Source organism: Onychostoma macrolepis, chromosome 08 (genome assembly GCF_012432095.1).
Source record: "Onychostoma macrolepis isolate SWU-2019 chromosome 08, ASM1243209v1, whole genome shotgun sequence".
NCBI classification, from domain to species: Eukaryota; Metazoa; Chordata; class Actinopteri; order Cypriniformes; family Cyprinidae; genus Onychostoma; species Onychostoma macrolepis.
Window position 1 is genome coordinate 11,999,579 of NC_081162.1, and position 23,816 is coordinate 12,023,394.

Below are 23,816 nucleotides of genomic sequence, written 5' to 3' on the forward strand. Positions count from 1 at the left end.
TTTGAGAGCAAATTGTGTGTGCTCTAAGTTTTTTTTTTTTTGCCCCCTTTCCAGCACCAAACCAAATATTGACCAGGAACAATTTAGTGGTGATAATGTCCCTATCTGTACTGTCCCCATCCTTTCCGCAGTGGCCCACAAATCATCTGTTCATCTCAGACCTAATCGCTTCCATAGCAGGCTCTTTTATTGCACATGCCGGAATTTCGAGGGGGAGGGAGTAGCAATAACAGAGTGTTGGGAGTCAGAAAGGGGAAGAGAGAGAGAGAGAGTTCTAGACACTGAGAAAATCCAGACTAAAGCTTTAGTGTCTATTAGTGATTGTTTAGGTAGCTCTGTGTCTTGATATTTGATATTCATTTTGAGATTTGCTAAAGATTACAGAGTTGAGTTACAGAATGATTGTGTTTTAAAAAACCTTAAGTGGGCATTAGATAATGGGAAACATAATCTAAATGTAAAAATGAGTATGCACAATTAAAGATCCAATAATTCTGAATTTCTCTGTTGAAGTTCTAGTATCTAATATCAATAACTACAGTGGTACCAATATATTGTGCATCCCTGGTTTTTGTCCTTTTTTCGACCCTGACAGTCTGTCAAGTTGTTTTAGAAACATTATGTATCGATATTTATCATTGTAAATTGATTTTGAAGTAGCTTTGTTTTTAAAATCACATAATAATGTGATTTTCTCATTGTAGTAATTCAGCGCGCCATCATAAGCAAGGTTTGTGTTTATGTTTTCTGTGTATGTGAATGCATTTTTGTGAACTTGAGCCACAAGAAATCCCTTCCCCCACACGATCAGTCCTGACCAGTGTCACTGTGGTGCAGTTTTGTGGCGCTCAGCAGCTGTGGGACGGGGGAAATACATCTTGTTGTCACTAGACGAGGGGCTGGACGAAGGAGAACGGGGAAAAATTGGTGTGTAGGGGATCCTCAGCAGAAACGTTTCTTCAGAGTAAATTAGATTTTTTTTAATGGCCCTCTCCATCCCCAAAGCCACTATTAATTTAACCTGGATTTACTCTTAGTTACAATTTAGAAAGGGATAAAATAAAAACACTGTCATAGAAAATCTTGATACCTTTAGCGGATTTGGTGCCACGTGCAAGCTCTGCTGATTTATACTGCAGTTAGGAAAGGAGCGGAGAAATAGAGGACGAGAAATCAATTGCACCCTCCAAAGCTTATTTATGGCTGCGCAAAAGCAGAGGACGGAGAGGACTGCTGGTAAACTTGGCACCAGAGGAGCTCAACTGCAGAGGACAGAGCTGACAATGAGCCAAAAGATAACATACTGTACATACAGTGTATAATAAGAATAATTTATGTATTTATTTGTCTATTTAAATAATGATATATACATGCTGTTCATTCATTTTATAGCCCGTCCAATTTTCTCTTCCTGCTTCAGATCCAAGCAGAGGACCTCATTTTACGGGCTGCCGCTCCAGAGAGCAGGAGACCTTCCGTTGCTGGTGGAGCACTGGGATCTTTCAGAACCTCAACGAGTCTGGAGCTCTCAGGGTCTTCTACCAGACAAAAAAGTAAGAGACAAACACTGAAAGACACCAACTACCTTAAGGTTTTAAAAAGACAGGGTGAAGGAGGATACTTTTCATTTAATAAACAAAAGTCGTTCCTCCTGCCAATATGCAGACCTTGTACTGTCACATGTGCAGATAAAGAGAAGGCAAAATGGAGAGATTAAAGTTACACAGGAGCATGAGAAAACACAGTTTAAAGTATGTGATTTAATGAATTAAATGTTTTAAATTCCTAAACAGTATTCAGGGTCTAGAAGACTACAAATCAGCCAATTTTATAATATAATATAATGTAAAATAATATAATATAATATAATTTGAAACTTTAGACTACCGGTCAAAAATTTGGAATCATGAAGAGTCTAAAAATAAAAATAAAATAAAGTCTCTTATTTTACTCAAGAAATTAAAAAAATATATATACATTATTAATAGCAAATCAGTATATTACAATGATTTCTGAAGACTTGCATAATGGCTGCAGAAAATTCAGCTTTACCATCACAGAAATAAATTACAATTTAAAATATATCAAAAAAAGAAAACAGTTCTTTAAAATTTTAAAGAAAGTTCTTCACAGTAGTATTATTTTTATTACTGTATTTTTATCAAATAAATGTAAATAAATTGATAAATGTTCAGAATTTTTCATTTAAATTGTGTATCATTTGGTGGACCTTTAACATTTTAAGGTAAAATTTATATTCATTCATATTAAAGAGATAGTGAAAATGAAAATTCTGCCATTAATTACTCACCCTCATATCATTCCAAACCTGGGGAACATTTTATTTTAAGGACCTATTCTCGCTATTAATTAGTTAATAGTGAATATGTGTTCCCTATTCTAAAGGGAGGTCTTATAGGTTTGGAACATGTGGGTGAGAAATTAATTACAGAACTTTCATTATTGGGTGAACTATCCCTTTAATTATCTTGTGGTGTAAAAAATGAATTGCTAAAAGTATGAGTGCATTAATTATGAAGTCATAAAAACTGCATGCATAATAATTATCAAATGCTGTTTAAAATGGTTTTAGAGTATAGCATGTTTCACTGTACTGTATGATTGAATGTTTTCATCATCATTTATAAGTACTTCAAGCCCACTACCCGTAGCAATAAATCCATGCAGTGCAACGTACTGAGGTGACTAATATTTGTATACATCTAATAACATTGTTTTCTTTATTGACTGGCATATAGCGCCCTCTCTGAGTGGCAGGAGTGTCCAGACTACACACGTACTGTGAAAAACGAGTGCTACTTCAACAAGACCTTCACACACATCTGGACCTCCTACTGCATCCAGCTGCGCTCAGTTCGTCAGAACATAACCTATGACGAGGCCTGCTTTACAGTGGAGAACATAGGTGAGTTAATAGCTGTGAAACTGCTCTGTGAATGTTTATACACAGTTACAGAATGATCTATGTTGGAGGTCTGACAAATGTTTTGTGACTTTCCAGTGCATCCTGACCCACCAATTGGGCTGAACTGGACTCTACTGAATGTGAGTCGCTCAGGGTTGCACTTTGACATCCTTGTGCGCTGGGCTCCGCCTCCGTCAGCAGATGTGCAGATGGGCTGGATGAGCCTGGTGTACCAGGTTCAGTACCGGGTCAGAAACGCCTCCCACTGGGAAATGGTATGTCCTGAAAATGTTTCTAGGCGGTTATTAAAGTAAAAATATTGTGTGTGGGAGAGACTCATTTTGATTATAAGCCATACACGTGACTTAAAAGTCACAGATATTATTTGCTTTGAACTTTCACCCAGCTACTGAATTTGCAACACTTTCAGTAGATAATAAAAGTAATGTAATGAAAACAGTAAAATTGTTATTACATTTTTATAAAATGTTCTCGCTTTAAATAGTTAGATGATGTGGCAAAGTGATATGCAACTATAATGCAGTCAACAAACTTGTAACTGTCTATCTATCTATCTATCTATTTAGAGCAAATACTGTAGTGTCCCGGTAAAAGGTTGTAAAAACAAATGCTGCTTAGATAATATATCATTCATATTAATATATTAAAACTAACCTTGGTTACACTTTATTTTACAGTGTCCTTGTTACAATGTAATTATACATTTAAGTACTAAGTTATATTAATAAACTACATGTATTGTACTTATTATATGGTTAGGGTTAGGATGCGGGTTTGGTTTAGGGTTAGTTGCATGTAATTATGCATAATTTATTGTTATTACTATAGTAAGTACAGTACATGCAACTTGTAACAATGGCATCATAGAATTAAGTGTTACCCTAACCTTTAACAGCCAGTGAGGATTAAAAATGAGCAGTGCTGTGGCATGAAGTAATTTAAACCTAGTGAATCCATCTTTAAAAGTCAGTTTGTGGAGTTCATCAGACCATCACAGAACATTCTGTAGTTGTTTTAATTTTCCTTTCTCGATGTACTCGTAAGCATTGCGGTGGAGGAAATTGGCTATACCACGCTATTTATTGTATTCTGAGAAATACAATTTTGTGTTGGAGACGCATTATAAGCCAGTATTCATCTACTCTTTCTAAAAGGGTCACTGCTGGTCCATATGTGTATCCGGTCATATGTGCTCTGTAATTCAGGCTTGTTTCTGGGAGATCTTTGCATCTGGCAGGATCTTCAGGGGCCCTCTCGGTTTACACTCCCCGACAGCCACGTTCCCCCGGCCTGCCCAGCGATCCTGCCCAGACTGAGCAGACACACGAAAAACCACACTGAGCCACATGTTAAATCACTGCCGTATGTTGGCAGGCCTGAATAGATCAGAGGGGAATGATTTATTCCTGTTGGCCCTCTGCTGAGGTCACATACAAGTACATTCGCTTTTTGGTGTCCTCAAGAGAGTTTCAGATATAAACTTTAAGGATTATTTTAGTGAGGTTCTTGACAGTTATTCTCTTTGTGGGTTAAAATGAAGCTAGATTAGTACAAAAAAGTAATGTTACGAAGCAAGGCTTGGAGAAAAACAAATAAATAACATTGTTGAGAAAAGCCCCTCAAAGGAAGATAATTAAAAGTCATTATGTTATTAAATACGCATTGAAAAAGTGGCTTTAAATATTGTTTTATTTCCATATCATTGGCCTACAGTCCACTGTAATCCTTTTTGCAATTTGTCAACTAAATTAACATTAAATCTGTTTACCATTTCACAACACATTAAATTGACAGCCCTGGAGAAAACGTACAGTTCTTTTCACATATCAATTTGTCTCTCTCTGAGTAAACATAATGGCACACAAATGCTAGTTCATTGCTCAATCCCTTGTTTTGTGCTTTTGTTACTATACTTTTTCATCATTTTTTCGCAGTTGGACCTGGAGAGTGGCACACAGCAGTCCATCTATGGTTTACATACTGACAAAGAATATGAAGTCCGGGTGCGCTGCAAGATGTCGGCCTTTGACAACTTTGGCGAATTCAGTGACAGCATCATTGTGCATGTGGCACAGATACCAAGCAAAGGTTAGTCGACGCCAGAAACTTGACTTGTTGTTTGCACAAAGTAAAAGCAGCTGTGCAGCTCAACCATCAGGAATCAGTTAAGCAAAATGCTCCAGGGTAAGAAAAGACCATTTCTCTTTGCACAGAATCAACGTTCCCGATGACGTTGGTGTTGATTTTTGGAGTGATTGGATTGGTGATTCTACTTGTCCTCCTCATCTTCTCTCAGCAGCAGAGGTGAGACCATTTTTTTTAAACCCCTATAGGGTGTATCATAATATGGTCATATTTCGACCCAAAATAAAAGGCCTAAAAATGGTATGCTACACAATGAAAATGAAGCTTTTGAATTGAAATGAAATTTTTTTTGAATTTTCAATTTTCAATGTTAAGCAATAAGCAGGGAATTGCTCTGTCTACACAAACTTGGAACAACACAGTTACAAATGCATAATTTGTTTTCAAATTATTCACTAATTTGTTTTCACAGGTTGATGGTAATATTTTTACCACCTATTCCTGCACCTAAAATTAAAGGCATTGACCCAGAGCTGCTGAAGGTAATTCTGCATTAAGCATGTACAACTTGTACCTTATGTTGTTAATCTTTTTATACAGATTACATTTGTCTTGTTTTTGCAACTGCAAGTAATTATAATGTGTAATACAGTATATATAGCATGGAAAATGTATTGTCCAGTGTGTTTTTGCTGATATATAAGACAGGATAAAAGATTTAAGAATTACTGGGGTTTTTTTTTTTTTTTTTTTAATGACAAAGACATTAAGCCTGGCATGTTGCTCATCATAAAATACATTACAGCAATTGTCAGCAAAACAATGAGAGGTGAATACATGAATGAGAACATTACACAGAGCCTTACATAAGAATTTTTTCACTGTTGCATTATAAAATTAGACTGACAAGATTAAGCCTGTGTGCAAATCTAGCATGAGCTGCAAAGTGGAATGAATCACTGCAGAATTTGCTTGTTTTGAAAAGGTCATATTTGTTGACATGTTGTTGGTGTTATCCTGTAATTATTAAAACCTACAAAAAGCTTGGGGACTTGTTAATTAAACAACCCTCATACTCCATTTTTAGAGTGTAGTGTAAGCAAGAAACAATTAAATCCCCAGAGCAATCGAGAACAAACACACCTATGCCCACATAAAAATGTAATGTTTGAAATACAAATGCTTTTGAAAATGATTTAATGTATTTTTTCTATCACAGTTTTATTTTTTTATTTAATTAACGAATTTTTATTTATTTATTATTAATTAGCACTTATGTCCTATCTAATAACACCATATATTCTCTCTTTCACTGACAGAATGGAAAGCTTGACCAGCTCAATTCTTTGCTGAGCAGTCAGGATATGTACAAGCCGGACTTCTACCACGAGGATCCATGGGTGGAGTTCATCCAGCTGGACCTTGATGACCCTGCAGAGAAGAATGAGAGTTCTGATACACAACATCTGCTGGGCTTGTCCCGCTCAGGCTCTTCTCACGTCCTTAATTTCAAAAGCGACGACGATTCGGGTCGTGCTAGCTGCTACGACCCAGAAATCCCAAATGCCGAGGACTTGGCTTCCCTTCTGCCTGGCCATTCTGGACGGGGAGATAACCACCCTCTGGTTTCCAGAAGCAGTTCGTCCATCCCTGACCTTGGCGTCCAACAGACATCAGAAGTTGAGGAGACGCCCATTCAAACGCAACCTGCTGTGCCCAGCTGGGTTAACATGGACTTTTATGCCCAAGTAAGCGATTTCACACCAGCAGGAGGAGTGGTGCTTTCACCTGGACAACTGAACAGCTCTCCGGAGAAAAAGAAGGAAGAAGAGAATGAGAAGAAGATACAATTCCAGCTGGTTTCCGATGGAGCCTACACCTCAGAGAACACAGCCAGACAACTTTCCGCTGACGTGCCGCCCAGCCCTGGTCCTGAGCAGGGGTACCAAACATTTCCAACCCAAGCTATTGAGGGAAACCTCTGGAACGGGGAGTACCTGGTGTCCACCAGCGATTCCCAGACGCCGTACCTTCTTCCCGAAGCTCCTCCAGCCCCCATACTGCCCCCAGTGTCAGACTATACTGTAGTGCAGGAAGTGGATGGCCAGCACAGCCTCCTCCTGAATCCTCCTTCCTCACAGCCTGCGATATGCCCTCACAGCCCAAACAAACACCTCCCAGCAATGCCAACCATGCCCATGGGGTACCTCACCCCAGACCTTCTGGGAAACCTGACCCCATGAAGAGACTAAAAAGAGCAAAGTTCATGGTCTTGTTGTACCTTCTCACTGCTGGAAACCAAAGTTGCATGAATGGCGCGACACGGGACAGAAATTCTGCACATGAATTTTCTCTGCTGTATGCTACAAAATGTAAGAAGCTGAAAACGTTTCTTTTCTGTCAGCTATTGCAGTAGTGCTACGCTAGCTCGCCGAGAGAGTATAAATGTGTTATCAATTTACAATCAGAAACGTCAGCTGGTTACATGCAAAAAAAAAAAAAAAAAGACTACAGAAATATGCTCGCTTGCTGTGTCTGAGAACCATTTTGAAAATGTGTTTATCTTATTACAAAGATGCAGATCAAAAGCTAGAGTGGCATTCGGATGAAATAGATTCAATAAGATAAATTCAAACATATCTTTATACAAAATTGTTTACACACAAGTGAAAGACGTATCGCTTTACTGTGATTTCCTCAACCTGGATTTGCTCGCAATATGGAATATTAAATATATCCCATTGCATCATTTTTAAGGTTCCCAAAATATTTCGTTTTGTGGACGAGTCGTTATTTTTGTTAATCTTTTTAAGGGAACCTGCTTCTCCATATTTATGGGAGCCATTTTGAGCGCTGCGTCTTTTCTGCACATTTTATCCTCTGCCATAGTCAGATGGATAAACTCAGCAAATGAACTGTTTCAATATGCTTAAACACTAAAAAATGGGGCTGTGGTGCAGATGTGTATTTTAGCATCACTGTATATGACTGTAATATTTGAGATCATTACTAGAAAATGTTGAGACAAGTTTTGTAATGATATTAGCCCACTGAACAAGGTGCTACCTTTACTTGTTCAAAAAATGAAAAATGAACTTGTCTTTATTTGTATTAATGTATCCAGGGGAATTGTCAAAAGAAAGCGCTTGTAAAGTCTTCGCTGTGCAATGCAAACTGTATGGCAAGTTTTCTTATGTGTTACCTTTGTACATGTAGCAGTTTTATATTGAAGAAGACACTATAAATGTATACACGCATTTACAATGGGAGTTACAGTACAGAATAGCTGGGAAAGATGTGCCAATTTTTGGACTTGTTTTATTAGACAAAGTCTTGCCATTAAATAAGGCTATAATTCTTGTCAGGACAGTTAATTCAGTGATGTCCTCTAGAAACAGCATACTCTTGTGCACCACAGCCTCTACACAGGGACAAAGGCTGCTTTTAACTACAGCTATTTTATGAAATCAATGCATTATAATAGAAGAAATAATAACTGGAGAATTATTATTATTATTTTTTTTTTTTTTTTTACAACCATAGACTGTTAAGAGTTCTCAAGACACACATTAGAAGCTCAGTCAGTGAATTTCTCACAGATGTAATTCTATGCTGTTGATAAGTTTGTACAGAAAAGGTTTTGCTTGTTAAGTTGTATTGATGAGCTTATTTTGAGCGCTTTGTGATTCTTACATGTTCTCTGTTTTTAGAGAAGCACAGTGGAGGTATATGATTGTGACGAAGGAGCCTTTGGATTACAAGCTCAGTTGGTCCTGGGTTTGCCTATGATGCTTGAATACTGGGTCCTGACTTGTTTTAGGTGTCTGTTGTAGTTGCAGTGCCTTCCAAAAGCATTTGATTTTCTTCTGATTTTGATTTATTTGTGCCCCCAAATTCTTTTATTTTTATTCTGATTTTGAGGTAAATTTATTTGTCCCCCAAACACTTAACCAGTATATTAAAGGTATACAGACAGTTTGGCAAACCATTTGACACAATGAATTGCTCTTAATGATTAATATTGCATATTCCAACGGAAGCTAAAGGAATAGTTCAATAGTTCAATTCAATCTATATTTAAACAGATTCTTCAGGCAGATCTTAGCCTCGTCGTTTACAAAAACAATAGACCATGACTTTAAAGACCCATAAAAGTCATCAATATGGCTGAAAGTCTCCTGATGTCATTTGAAAGCTTTGCGTGATGAACAAACCAAATTTGAAGCTGTTATTCTGTGATAATGTTCAGCTCCATTTAGATTGGGTCATGAACACTCTTAATAACAAAGGTTCCAAAAGGGTATTTTTGCAGTGATGCCATAGAAGAACCATGTGGTTCCCCAAAGAACCTTTCAGTGAACAGTTCTTAAAAGAACCATTTTGAAGAATTTCTAAAAAAAAAAAAAAAAAAAGAACCTTTTTCAACCTTTAAACCTTTAAAGAACCTTTTCTGCATTTGAAAGGTTCCATGGATGTTCAAGGATCTTCATAGAACCATTGATGCCAATAAAGAACCTTTATTTTTAAGAGTGAAGTCAGTCAGTTGAACAATTCAGGAATGACTTGTATAGTCCAATTTATAAATCTAATCCAATCCTAATCCAAACAATTTGTTCAATTATCCAGTCTTTGAGTTCAACTCGCTGGCTCACTCATTTAGTCTCAGCGGTTCTTGAGGTGCGGACACTTATGGTAGGGCGCATACAAATATATATATATTTTTTTTTTTTGGTGTTTCTGTTTTCCACAGAATAAAATAACACTATAAATAATGACAGAATATTATGTTTTGGATGAACTGATCTTCGTAAATGACTATTCACAGACATCACAGAACAAGGCTGATCTTTCCCTGTTGATGTTCTGCCAGATCTGTACAGATGCCATGAGCAGAACCTGCTTGTCTAGGGCAGACTTTGTGGTCAGTTTTTTCCTTAGTATGCGAAAGGTCTAAAATGTACTGTTATTTTTAACCTGCACGTAGGTTAACATGTCCTTAAATACTTGATAGTCCACAAGTAAACTCTGTATTTAATCTCAGATCCATAGTTTTATTTACTGAGAAAAATCGATTTAAATACAAAACTTTTTTAAATTGCTTTTGGAGGGCACTGTATGTGTTTTCATAATAACAGCTCAGGCTTATCAAGTGTGTCAAATTGTTTGATTTAACAATTTATTTAGTACAATTTGAGTGTTCTATTGTACTGCAGTAGAATGAAGTGCCATAATTATGATGCTAAGCCTGTGTTATTGTGCAAACACACAGATACACCTAAGACATATGGGACCAAAAACTGTTGAACAATGAGCCGGAGAGGAGTTGACTTGATGCTGAAGCTCAGAGATATATGTGGTAACACTTTACAATAAGGTTCTTTAGTTAACATGAACTAAAAATGAACAATACTTCTACAGCATTGATTAATCTTAGTTAATGTTAATTTCAGCATTTACTAATGCATTATTAAAATCAGGAGTTGTGCTTGTTAACATTAGTTAATGCACTGTGAACTAACATGAACAAACAATGAACAACTTTATTTTTATTAACTAACATTGACAAAGATTAATAAATAGTGTAATAAATGTATTGCTCATGTTAGTTAATACATTAACTAATGTTAACAAATGACACCTTATTGTAAAGTGTTACCATATATGTAGTGTAGATATTGGTGTAGAGCTAAAAAATTTTAAAAATGGTACAGGAGAAAGTATTTAGATTTTTCTTATATTGAGCTGGAGAAAACGAAGAAAAAAACGATTTACTTTTATATTATGACATGCAGAAATATAAAGTATTTAATATAATATATATGATATATTTCTGATATATAAGACAGATTTTTAATGGCCTACACTCTATGTGCCTCCACACACACACAACAGGACATAAGCTAAATCAGTAAGGATAAAGCATAAATGAGGAGTAACGATTTCACTTGTGAAGTCCTGCACATGTTTATTATGTGTATATATGATTAATAGGCCTATACATGATGTAGTCAATCTTAACACTGTGCTAAGCAACGTGCCATTCTTTTATATGTAAAGATATTGCCTTATTGAGAAATATCAAGTATTATACAACTCTTCTGCTGCTGCCATTGCTGTGAAACCAGCATGTTCGTGTTTTAATGGAAATGTCTTAAGCTCTCATGATATGTGGTGTACGAAATGCATTTTAGCTTCTGCTGTATGTTGCGTTCCTGCAGCGCTGCTCCTCTCTTTCCTTCTCATGTAGCTTTTTCTTATGAATCTCTGTCTTTTACGAAATTCTTAAAATGCATTGGCAGTTAAATGCCTGTCTGTACATGCAAGTTGACAAATGCACATGATATATAGACATGCTAGTACATTTAATCTTCTGTACGGTTAGTCCTGTATGTGACTAGATATTTTTGGAGCAGTTTTGTGCCAAATGATGTATTTGCCTTATGGATGCACACCGCTGAGCATTACTAGAGACATTATAAAGAACTTGATTCAGGTTTGTTATTGAAACATTTGTACGGTTTGCTATTTGGAATTGGATGAATTCGTCATACCTCAAATGATCTTAATTTTCAGCATTTGCTTTGTTCTGTTTTCTTCAATTTAATAAAGATAGCTTCAAACTATTAGATTATCTGTGGCCGTATGCTGTTGGTTGTTTCATGTTTTATTTATAGACATGGACTGGACTGTTAAGTTAATCTTGTTGCAGGTAATATTAGTATATTGTTCTGGCTGAATGTGTGTACTGTGCACTTGGGTATTACTGTGAAAATATATGTTTCGGCTCTTCAGACATCATTTCCCTCAAGGTGAGGATAGACTGGTAAAAAATAAACAGAAATAGCCCTGAACACAAGATGGATTGTGAACAACAACTGAAAAAAGCCTCCAGCATGTGAACAGAATTCATTTTTAAGCAAGCAATAGAAGTGAAAGAGGAAAAAGTGTTAGACTTGCATTATGGGCACCCAAGAGTCTACAATTATAAAGCAGTATACCATAAAGAGAGTTCTACTAAACTTGTATTCCACAATATTTTTACAGATAAGGAAAAGTGTAGTGCCTTTTTTAGTGCCTTTCTGCCTTTGTAGTGAATAGCAGGAAATATATTTATTAAAATATTAATTATTACAATTTTATTGTATTATTTATAATAATAAAATAATTTCATTAACTTATTTTATTAATTATAATTTAAAAAAATACTATTTCAAATAAATGTTTTTTTGAACTTTCGGTTCATCAAAGAATCCTGAAAAATGTCTCACGGTCAAAAATATTGTTTGCAACACTAATAATAAGAAATGTTTCTTGAACACCAAATCAGCATACTAGAATGATTTCTGAAAGATCATGTGACACTGAAGACTGGGGTAATGATGGTGAAAATTCAGCTTTTCAATCACAGGAATAAATTACATTTTATATTATATTAAAATAGCAAACAGTTATTTTAATTTGTAATAATATTTCGCAATAATAGTATTTTTAATGTATTTTAAATCAAATAAAAGAAGCCTTGGTGAGCAAAAGAAAACTCTTACTGACCCCAAACATCTGAGCACTAGTGCAATCTCCCAACAAATTATTGTGTATATATATATATATATATATATATATATATATATATATATAATACACACATTTCTGTTTCTCAAACCATTTCTACTTCCAGATAATATGTGACCCTGGACCACAAAAAATTCATAAAATACATTTTTTGAAATTGAGATTTATACATCAAAAATCTGAAAAGCTTTGATGTATGGTTTGTTAGGATCGGACAATATTTGGCCAAGATACAACTATTTGAAAATCTGGAATCTGAGGGTGCAAAAAATCAAAATATTGAGAAAATTGCCTTTAAAGTTGTCCAAATTAAGTCCTTAGCAATGCATATTACTAATCAAAAATTAAGTTTTGATATATTTATGGTAGGAAATTTACTAAATATCTTCATGGAACATGATCTTTACTTAATATCCTAATGATTTCTGGCATAAAAGAAAAATCGATCATTTTGACCCATACAATGTATTTGTCAGGCTTTTGTTGTGTTTTCTGTCCATGTGTTCCATGTTCTAGTTTTTCCCTGTGTTTCCTTATGCCCTTATTTAGTTGTTCCTGTTCTTGTTTAGTTCATTGATTATTCCTCATTTAGTTTAATTGATTTATCCCCCGCTCTGAAGTCAAGGTTCCTCAGAAGCAGGCCATGGAGGCCATTCCCAAGCCGCTTGCTTCTCGTGTTGCCTCGATGGAATCGGTTCCTGAGAGGGCTCCTGTCACCACGTTCAGCCCAAGGAGGGCTGTTGGTCTCATGTCCTGATTCCGAGCCTAGCCCTGAATGGGCTCCTGTTCCTGAGTTTAGCCCAAAGAGGGGTCCTGTTCCTGAATCCAGCCCAGTGAGGGCTCCAGTCCCCATATCCGGCCCTGAGAGAGATCCAGTCCCCAAATCCAGCCCAGGGTGGGCCTCTAGACCCGAGATTCTCCAAGTAATTTTTTGGGGGCGGGCTAATAGAGCTCCAGCCGTAGGGGCCAGGCCGTTGGCCAAGGCCACGGAGGACGATCCACCATGGCCTCCTGAGCTCCCTGCTCCGCCATGGCTCCCTGGACTATCCATCCGCCATGGCTTCCCAAGCTTCTTGTTCCGCCAGGGTCTCCCGGATCGGGTCCCGCTCTGGAGCCCGACCATCCCTGTGTGTTACCTGTCCTGAGGGGCCTCCAGAGCGCCCACCCCCCTCCCCGGTAGATTTTATGAGGCACGCGCCTTCTGGGAGGGGGAGGTAATGTCAGGCTTGTGTTGTGTTTTCTGTCCATGTGTTCCATGTTCTAGTTTTTCCCCGTGTTTCCTTATGCCCTTATTTGGTTGTTCTTGTTTAGTTAACTGATTATTCATCGTTTAGTTTCATTGATTTATCCCCTGCACCTGTGTTTGTGAATCATCCTGTGTACTTTAATTCCTGTCTGTTCAGTTCGGGTTTGTCAGGATTATCCCTGTGTTTCGTCATTAAAGACAGTTTAAGTTATTTCATGCCTCCTGCTTTCTCCTTGCTTCCACATTACGTGACAGTATTGTTGGCTATTGCTGCAAATATACCCGTGCTACTTGTGACTGGTTTTGTGGTCCAGAGTCACATATATGTATTACATTACTATGATAGATATACTTTACTGTTTCTGTAGTATGCCACGGTGCTAATGGACATGGCACTTATGATATGAATAAATGGATCATCTCACTTACGCATGGGTAATATCCAGTTCATAACACCTCAGGAAGTTGTCTTCATTCTCATTTCACAGCGTTGTAATGGAAAACAGGAACAAACTGTAACCTACAGCACAAGGGGTCCATTAATATGATGTTGGTGTGATGTGTATGACAGACTAACTTAACTACATCATTGAGAGCCATGCTGTGGAGAAGGCCTGATGCATTATGAAGGCCAGGTCAACACCACCGAAGCCTTAATGTACCAGGAACGAGGGGAAGAGCAGGCGTCCAGCAAGTACCAGATAGAAGCTCTCCGGTCTCTGCTAAGTGGATACAGAAGCAGCAGGACCCCAGCTGATAGGGAAAGCAGATCAGGCAATTTGGCGAGCGGTGCGTACTTAGCAACACTGTGTGAGGCTGATTGGATCTGTGTAGCCCGCTCTCACAGTCCGCCTCTCAGGACATTGTAAGTAATTGGCCATGAGTCTCTGCTCTCCTGCACTGGATCTTCAGGCCAATTAAGCCTATCAAAGCCACCCACCCTGACCATTTATTGCCTCTACTTGCTTGTTGACCTTTTGCATTGCATGCTTTGAACGGGAGGTTTGAGATGTGTTTAAAAGAGCTGACGTTTATATGGCATCTCAAGGGCTGTTGAAATGAGGGAACGTCATTCTTGATCTTATGCTAAATATTTCGGGGATCAAATTATTACTTGTCCACACAACCCACAGCGCCCTTGCTGATTTGAAAACAATGAAATATCCTGAAAGTCATGAGGTCTGAAAGAAACTGAGGCCTTTTCATGAACATTTTCACTATACTCTCTCAGAAAAAAGTACAAGCTGTCACTAGGGCAGTACAAAAGTTAAAAGGTACATATTTGCATCTAAATTGTACACATTAGAACCTTAAAGGGATAGTTCACCTAAAAATGAAAATTATGTTGTTAATTACTCACCCTCATGTCGTTACAAACCTGTAAGACCTTCTTTTATCTTCGGAACACAAATTAAGATATTTTTGATGAAATTCAAGAGCTTTATTCTGACCCTGCATAGACAGCAAAGTTCAAGGCCCTGAAAGGTAGTAAGGACATCAATAAAATAGTCCATTTGACATCAGTGGTTCAACCGTAATTTTATAAAACTGCGAGAATACTTTTTGTGCTCAAAGAAAACAAAAATAACTACTTTAATCAACTATTTCTCCTCTTCCATGTCAGTTTTCGACACGCGTTCACGAGAGTACCACACATGTGTGAACAAAGATCTTTCGGGTTTGGAACTACATGAGGGCGAATAATTAATGACAGAATTTTCATTTTTTGGGTGAACTATCCCTTTAAATGAACATATTAGTAGTTTGAAAGTACATATTAGTACCAGCCCTTACGAAAATTAACTATGGTTTTTCTACAAATAAAAACAAACAAACGTGGTTATTATAGTTAAACCATAGTAACCACAAATTAACTATGATTTTGCTGCACTGTCCATAGTTTAGCCTAATAAGTATTTGTAGTAAATCTGTGGTTATACAATCTGTGGTTATACAAATGGTAACAAAACAAAAAAAACCTACACTGTTAATTATTTCTTTGCTAAACGTCGATGAAAATCTCACTGATGAATATAACAGTTGAAACAGTTATGTGGGTTCCTACATAGAAACCCTTAGTTTGCAATTTAGAGGCTCATATGCTGTCTTGCTATTAATAGTGCAAGTAATTTTCTGAAAAATGACATTAATTTGGCAATTAGGTATTGCATGGCAGCGGTTAAAAGGGATCATTTCTCCTTCACGTTCTCTCTAACGTTACCCGTGTTTTCTGCCAGGAGACTGTGTGTTTAAGTTCCACGCGTATGACTAGAGACATCTGTGTGTCTAAACCGGATCTAAAAGGAAACACTACAGACAGCTCATGGTCCAGCAGGTCTGGGAGAAAAATGCTGGAGAGGCTCTCAAAGGGAAAACAACATGGACGAAAGATGAATCAGTGCGCGCGCGCCATCTTTTGGTGAACTTCGGAATGACATAAAACAATAAAAAGAATTGGTTTGAACTGGTTTTGTTATATTTTCCCTTTAAAAAAATGTGTAGTTAATTACATTTGCTGATGATTTAAACGTTTGTATGCAAAGAATAGTATATAAATTACTATATATATAAAGTACATATATAAATTATCTAAACAAAATTTAAAAGTTATAATAAAATAAAATATTTAGGTTACACTTTATTTTAAAGTGCCATAGTTGCAATGTAATTATGCAAGTACTGAGTACAAAGTGTACTTATAGGGTTAGGGTTAACTATCATTACTACAAGTACATGTAACATATAACAAGGACACTGTAAAATAAAGTGTTACCAATATTTATTTACCTTCGAAAAATTACTTTATGTTATACGTATATTGTACATTAATTCATAATAAAACAATGTATTTATAATCCATTAATTTAATTTAATTTAATTAATTAAAATATTATATTTATATATAATATCTAAATAAAATATTTTATAACATTTTTAAATAAAAAAAAGTAAATATTGATTTAAATGATAAAACAAATAATCATATGTGAAGTGAAGTTATTAACGTAATTTTGGGAGGAGTACGCCCATCTAATCTTCCAATTAATAGCCGAGTATAAAAACAGCCTCTTACCATTTCCGTTTTTAGTTCTTTCGGCATCCTTCCACCTCCCCATCTCCTCCTTTATACATATTTATTTAATTTATCCTTCTGTCTATAGGGGGGCTTTTGGAGCTCAAGTAGAATAGTCTCTCTGAGCCCTCCACTGCAGACATCAAGCCAAATCTGTTTACCGCTAATGCTAAGATTATATGGGCACACAAACTCGTGAATTACTGGTAGGATGTTTTGTGTCTGTTCCACATACTGTAAATCAAAGTACAGTTCACTCAAGGTTTTTTTTTTTTTACTTTATTTGAGTTTATCTGAGTAACATGTTTTTTTCTGTCTTACATTTCACATGCGTTTTACATTCATATGTCATTGGCACCACAACATACATTTTTTCATACAGTTTCTCAGGTCTTCCAGGTGATACTAGATTTTCCAGACAACCTTCATTAAGTATGTAAAATGTTTCAAACAATCTTTCTCAAGATAACAATGACTTAACCTTTTTCCAGTTACTCCCTTGGATACAAATTCCACTCTAATAAATGTGTAGTAACAAATTACAATTTTTGTGCATTTCCCTATGATCCATTAACATTTTTGTAATGCCAAATATGAAATGCATTTTACAATCCCCTTACAACATCTTTTCTACTAACTAGAAAAATACAGATATAGATTCTAGATAATTCAACAGTGTTTGGTCCTTAAGAAGAAACTTTTAAGATCAGAATCATTCCGCCTACTTTACCACCTCCATCTCCACATGGCAAAACTAAAACATCTCACAGAATACCAGGAAAAAAGAAAGAAAAAAGATTTTAATACCCCAGATTTTCATATAGGATAGCTTTAATTGGGTATAGCAAGGGTTACAGGATGTTACATGACCTTTGCCCTCTGCTCTGTGTGGCCTAACATCAAACAGGCACCACTAGTTCATAGTTTCCGCACCTGCCTTCATAAAGGCCACATAAAGCACCTAGAGGTGAAAAGACAGTAACATGATGAACCTAACACACTCTCAGAAGCAAACAGACACTGGACCCATTAAAGTTTGTTTGATGTAACCAAAAAAAATATCCAAATCTAGTGCACATTTTGTCATTTAGATGTTCCTGAATTATTTATCTTCCTTCTAACAATAACCAATTTGCTAATTGTTCTGAATGGGATGCCAAGGTCCAGTGCTGCCACACACTGAGGTGCAAATACTAGTTGGTAAGATTAACTGAGAGCGTTGACCAGCAATGTGGGGTTCACTGATGTTTACGTGAAGCTATAAATGATCAGACAAGATTGTTACAAAGCCAACGGCCCTGCTTACTTCTCCTGTCATACTCAACTCGCATCCCCAGCTGGTCAGGCTCAGGCTTTTTGCGACAGCTCTCATTCAGCTTGTGGGACGGGACGTCACTGTCAGGTCTCCCTGACGTGGTTGTCCTCCTTCAGGCCCTGTCAGTGTCAGGAGGCTGGAAGAGCCCCCTCACAGTGTCAAAGGCCTGCCACACGCCCGTTGCTGTCACCAAAGAGCTGTCGTCAGTGTCAGCATCAGCTGGTAGCTGGAGCGTCTGCCCCCTGCTGTCAGCTGTACTGAACTTTTCACCTAGTGTGCTTAGCTCAAGGCCGTTTCATGATTGGTGGCTCAACGGCTGCCTGGCCAAAGTCAACCTGGGTCAGGATCTGCTGACCTACATCAACTTGTTGTTGGCCATGGTGGTGATGATGGTGATGATGATGCCTGTGCCTCTCCACACCGTCGGGGTGATGCCCTTCATGACCATGTCCATGATTACCGTGATGTTCGTGATGGTGATGCTGTTCTCCCTCTGTTGGTGTATTCTCATCTGTGGATTTCTTGCACTTTTCAAGTTGCAGTGAACTCTGTAATGACCAGACGAAAAGGGCAAAATTAAAATACTTTATGCACTCATAAAACAAAGCTTCCAAAAGGTTTTTTTTTTTTTTTTTTTCAGTGATGCCATAGAAGAACCCGTTTAGGTCCCCCAAAGAACCTTTCAGGGAACAGTTTTTAAAAGTTTTTTTTAATTTTTATTTATCAAGAACATTTTATTAATCTGAAGAACCTTTTTCCAATATAAGGACCTTTTTGTGCAATGGAAAGGTTCCAAGGATGTTCTTCACTGAGCCATAGAACTGATCCCAAAAAATAACCTTTTTTTAAATGTGCATTTTCATGCCAAACAACTTACATGAAATTGTATCAGGTAAAGAAAACATAACATATATTACAAAATCCAAAAGCCAGAGAAAAACTTTTATATTAGTTTAAACATTAAAAATAATTTTGACTTTTAAGTTTTTTATTTATTTATTTATTTTATTTTATTTATTTATTTGTTTGTTTGTTTTGCTGTTGTTGTTGTTGTTGTTTTATATGGCCATTAAGTAATAACAGTGGAGGATTCTTACCTAAAATGTGCATTCGTGTATGAAACACCAAGAATAATAAATAAATTAACATTATACGGAATACGAATTATCTGTAATAAAGAACAACATAATTGAAAGTGTTTGTACATATTCTGAATTTCTTTTTCTGAACGAAGCCGATTAAAAAGCCCTCACTGCGCATTCGCTTGCACACATTCAAATCTACCGCTTTAAGGACACGCTAGACATTCATTAAATGGCGTTTCTGTAGCCCCGCCTTCTTCTCCTTATATGGTGCAGAGCGACTGCCCTTACGTAAACAAAGAGACGTCCTCCCAAAGAGACGTCCAAACTGCTGTTGAGCTTACAGAAAGCATATTATTTTCTATGTATATCACACACTATATTTATTATCACTGCTGTTTTACCTCAATGCTGCATTCTCCACAAATACCATCACAATAAGTAAGTCTTATGGCCTCCTCCACATGTGGGTGGCTCAAGATGGTGTAGGGAAGAGACAGATGGTAAGTGAGTCGGCCACACCTGGTAGAGAAAAAGGTGTTTAGTGAAATATTATTAAAGTAATATAGTGATCATGTTCATCAGGTGAATTGAACTGGATGAGTGGTAAGCCGAACCTGTCATAGACCAAGATGTCATCCTTCTCAGCATTTACTGCCTGCCAGACATCCGGCTGACTGAGGTCTTGGGTGTAGAGGGTGATATTCATCAGTCTTTCTTTGAGCAAGTGGTGCAGCTGCTGGGACCTTTCGTCTCGGTTGTTTACCACCATGTAGTTTATATTTACATAACCTTGGTTCTCTAACTTCAGGAGCAAGTCATTGAGCCTTGAAGAACATTCAACAATTTGGATTAGATAAATACGCCTTGTGTAAACAATACAAAGAGAACACTATCAAGAATGCGACCAGATAAGAGTTTGAAAAACAAGGTCTCATCAACGTTTTGCTGTTTTTCTTTGATATGTTTGAAATTGTTAGTATAAAGTAAAAAGTGTGCACTCACTTCGATGCTTGCTCCAAGCAGAACAGTCAGCTGGCCTGGAGGTAAGCCACCACTGTCACACGTCCAAGAGCGTTCTTCATGGGCTCCTCCTCTCCGATCCTCCACACGGGAGGAAGTTTGCAGCGGGCTCCTTCTGTTTCGCTCTCTGCACTGCAGCCCACCAGCAGGCAGAGAGCCAGGGTAAGGCTGAGTGCCTTCCACATGACTCCAAACAACAGACCCACTAACCTAAACACAAAGACCAACAGGTTGTCTCATATCCATTAAAAATAGAAGACATTTGAATTGTAAACTGCTGATACAATTCCAAACGGAAAATCAACAATTCATATATATTTTTATGAATTTATTATTAATTTATGAATTTTGTTAGTATGAATTGTGTGTGTGTGTACACAGAATTCATATTCACAAAATTCGTTAATTTTTATAATTTAAATAAATATATATTTTATTATTTATTTTATTCTAATGTCAGCTATATAAAATATACTATTGTAAAATAATATACTAATAAAACATTTTGTATTATAAATAGTTTTATGTATGTATATTTTATTTTTTATTATACTCAAATGTCAGCCATAAAATATACAGATATATATGATATACTAATAAAATATACTAATAAAATGCTGATATTTAATTCAACAGTAAACAAGGAAAAATGGTGTAAAACTTGTAACAAGATGGAAACTCTGCAGGGGAATCTAATCTCTTTTGGTCAGCACATATCGACATTACTGTCTGCTCAGCAGTTATATATCTAACCATATCGTTTTTTTGTATTAGCCATATAATAATCATGTAACTGTAATTACGGTAATTAACCCTGATTTAGTGATCAAAGTCAATGGAATCAAGTTTAGGGCAAAGTCCATAGTACATACAAATGCTATTGGAGGAAACTGGAAACTGTAAATTTTCATTACACACAGTTGTCAGAACCAAATTAATGTGCAAATTGGTTTTAAATAATGCATTAATACCTACATTAAACTTTAAATATATGTGAATAATTAAAAAAATTCTTAAGTAATGCAAAGAAGATGTTTTTCAGAATGGCTGGAAAAAAAAAAGAAATAGAGAAAAATATGATATCTCATAACTGATGAGAAACTTACTTGTTTTACTTGAGAGTCTTCAGCAGAGATACTTTCTGAGCTGGATCTAGACAAAAACAACCCGCTCCCACACGGCTCCTCCTATTTATACTCCTCTTGTTTTTCCTGACTGAAAGCAGGGCAAAGGTCCCTCTGTCCCTGTTTCAAAAACTTTAATAGCTCACGTATTCACCCCAGGAGTTACACGCATCAGCAGTAAATGTCTGTAACCTCCATAATATGTTCTGAGTGGACAAGCCAAAGCTTGAGCAGGGAAAAAAAGAAAGTGGATTAAGTATTGGTATGTGTCACTGCCAAAGTCTGTTTTTATTTTCTTTTTCATTTTGTCCTTTCTAACTTTTTCATTTCTTCACACATGTCTCTTTCATGTAAAAAAAAGAAAGAAAAGAAAAACTGATAGCAAAGTTACACTTGTTTTTGCCAACAAAAAAAAAGTCCAGAGAGTAAACAGTTAACGAACACTGCATTCCAGACTTCTGTTTCCCTAAGGGCTGAAAAGTGGGGGGCTGAGTGCAACACTGAAAAGACATTACAGCCAATTATGTATCAGAGCATTGTGTGCAATATTAAAGCATTCATTCGTAGAATCAATGATCATTTTATTTGCATGGTTCTCTTAACTTCCTGTAATTTTTGTTTGTGCAGCAGTGCACAGCTGGGTTAGTGTCAGCACTTTTCCTGCTGAGATGAAACTTTGAAACTTCCTGTCTTTTTGCTGAACTTTGATGAACACCCTGTTTTTAAAATTCTGTAAGACTGGAAAAACAATGATAGAGTGCATTTTCTTGGAAGACAAGTGTTTAAAACTTACATAAACATCCAAAACCCTTTTATAAACATTCAAAGACAGTCTCAAGAACGTCTTATGTTTTATGATTGATCAACTAGTTAATGTTCATTATCAGATCTCATGATCTGGAGGACTGTTTGACCTCCTAGTGATGCACTTTAGATGCAGTTAACACATTTAACTGATTACTGCTAGTTAATAGTTAACTTGAAGAAGGTGTTATGAAATCATTTATTAGATAAACTGATTCTCATAAATCTCGACAATACATTTGTCTATTCTTAGTTAAGAATAAACTGTATATCCAAGTCATAACAACTGGGCATTAAATCAATAGCATCTTCAGGAATTGTCTAATCTATTTGATTTTAGTTTTTTCTTTTTCTCTCAAATTTTGACAATCATTTTAGATTAGCCTAATGTTTAGCAAACCTGCAATGGTTTAACATACTCAGCTTATGTATAAACCTATTGATGTTTAGTTACTATTGTAAGATATATGAATTAAGGTTATGTTGTATTCTGTTTTTACATTTAATTTTACAGTTTACACATGTTTCCAGTAATCAAATCTTAGTTCTTACTTTAATTACGTTTAAAGGCATCAGTATTTTGTCATACATTAAACGCTGCACTCTTTAAAAAAATAAAGATTCCAAAAGTGGGTTTTCACAGTGATGCCATAGAATAACCATTTTTAGTTCTCAGTGAACAGTTCTTAAAACTACCATTTCTCTTAATGTAAAGAAAATTGTAATCTAAAGAACCTTTTTCCACTATAATGATCCTTTTGTGGAATGGAAACGTTCCATGGATGTTAAAGATTCTTCAAGGAACCATCATGGTATCTCAGTTGTGCCTCAGGAGGGCAGTGGAGAGCTTTGTCTGTCAATGAATATGGCATGTTTCGGAGTCTGAGAGAAGTAAAAAACATTTTATTATGTCAAATTTCAGCTTAACTTCAAATATCCTTAGTGAAAAATGTAATTACTTCTGTTAAAGGTCTTATGAAATATAATATATATCTAGAATTAGGCCTAACTAAATATTTTCTTTTGATTTTATAAAATGTTGTTTTTTTTTGTTTTGTTTTTTTCCCTAATTTGTGGATTTTTTTCACCAATGTGTTTTTGAACAAAAGTAACATTGGATCAGGTTTATTAAAATTAAAACGATATAAAAATAAAAATATGAAATAAAATAAAACTGAAATAAAAATATACAAATCTTAAATTTATTTTATCTTATCTAAAATAACTAAAACTGAAATAAAAATTGAAAAAAACTTGTTTAAGAAATTTTTTTTTAAGAAAAACGAATAAAAATGACAAGACAATAAGATTACTTAAAAAGTGAAAAGAAAACATTGAAATGAATTTAAAATGTGAACAAAAACTATAGGCTAATCATATATCAATGAATTTTACAAGCCTTCCATAAGATGCTTTAATTTTAAAATAAATTATAGAGTAGGCTATATTATAGCATTTGTGTTTTCTTTTAATCCAAATCAGGTTGCCAACCAAAATTTTACTTCTTATGTAAATGTAGCTATTTATTTATTTATTTAGGACATATAA

The 23,816-nt window shown here is 36.0% G+C and overlaps 2 protein-coding genes across 2 annotated transcripts in view; one reads left to right on the forward strand and one right to left on the reverse strand.

The window, feature by feature from the left end:
* Positions 1 to 8,564, forward strand: part of ghra (growth hormone receptor a) — a 39,584-nt gene extending 31,020 nt beyond the window's left edge. The window contains 8 exon segments of the mRNA XM_058783951.1: positions 1,421 to 1,553; positions 2,760 to 2,926; positions 3,023 to 3,201; positions 4,882 to 5,035; positions 5,161 to 5,251; positions 5,505 to 5,574; positions 6,352 to 7,119; positions 7,122 to 8,564. Of these exon segments, the coding sequence (XP_058639934.1) occupies positions 1,421 to 1,553; positions 2,760 to 2,926; positions 3,023 to 3,201; positions 4,882 to 5,035; positions 5,161 to 5,251; positions 5,505 to 5,574; positions 6,352 to 7,119; positions 7,122 to 7,448 (1,889 nt within the window). The 3' untranslated portion in view covers positions 7,449 to 8,564.
* Positions 8,565 to 17,359: 8,795 nt separating this feature from the next.
* Positions 17,360 to 21,597, reverse strand: selenop (selenoprotein P). The gene is made up of 5 exons (XM_058785549.1): positions 21,447 to 21,597; positions 20,323 to 20,550; positions 19,935 to 20,144; positions 19,722 to 19,839; positions 17,360 to 18,783 (listed from the first exon to the last, which is right to left on the reverse strand). Exons 2-5 carry the CDS (start codon positions 20,523 to 20,525, stop codon positions 18,223 to 18,225), a joined length of 1,092 nt encoding a protein of 363 aa, XP_058641532.1. The 5' UTR covers positions 20,526 to 20,550; positions 21,447 to 21,597; the 3' UTR covers positions 17,360 to 18,222.
* Between the last annotated feature and the right edge of the window lie 2,219 nt (positions 21,598 to 23,816).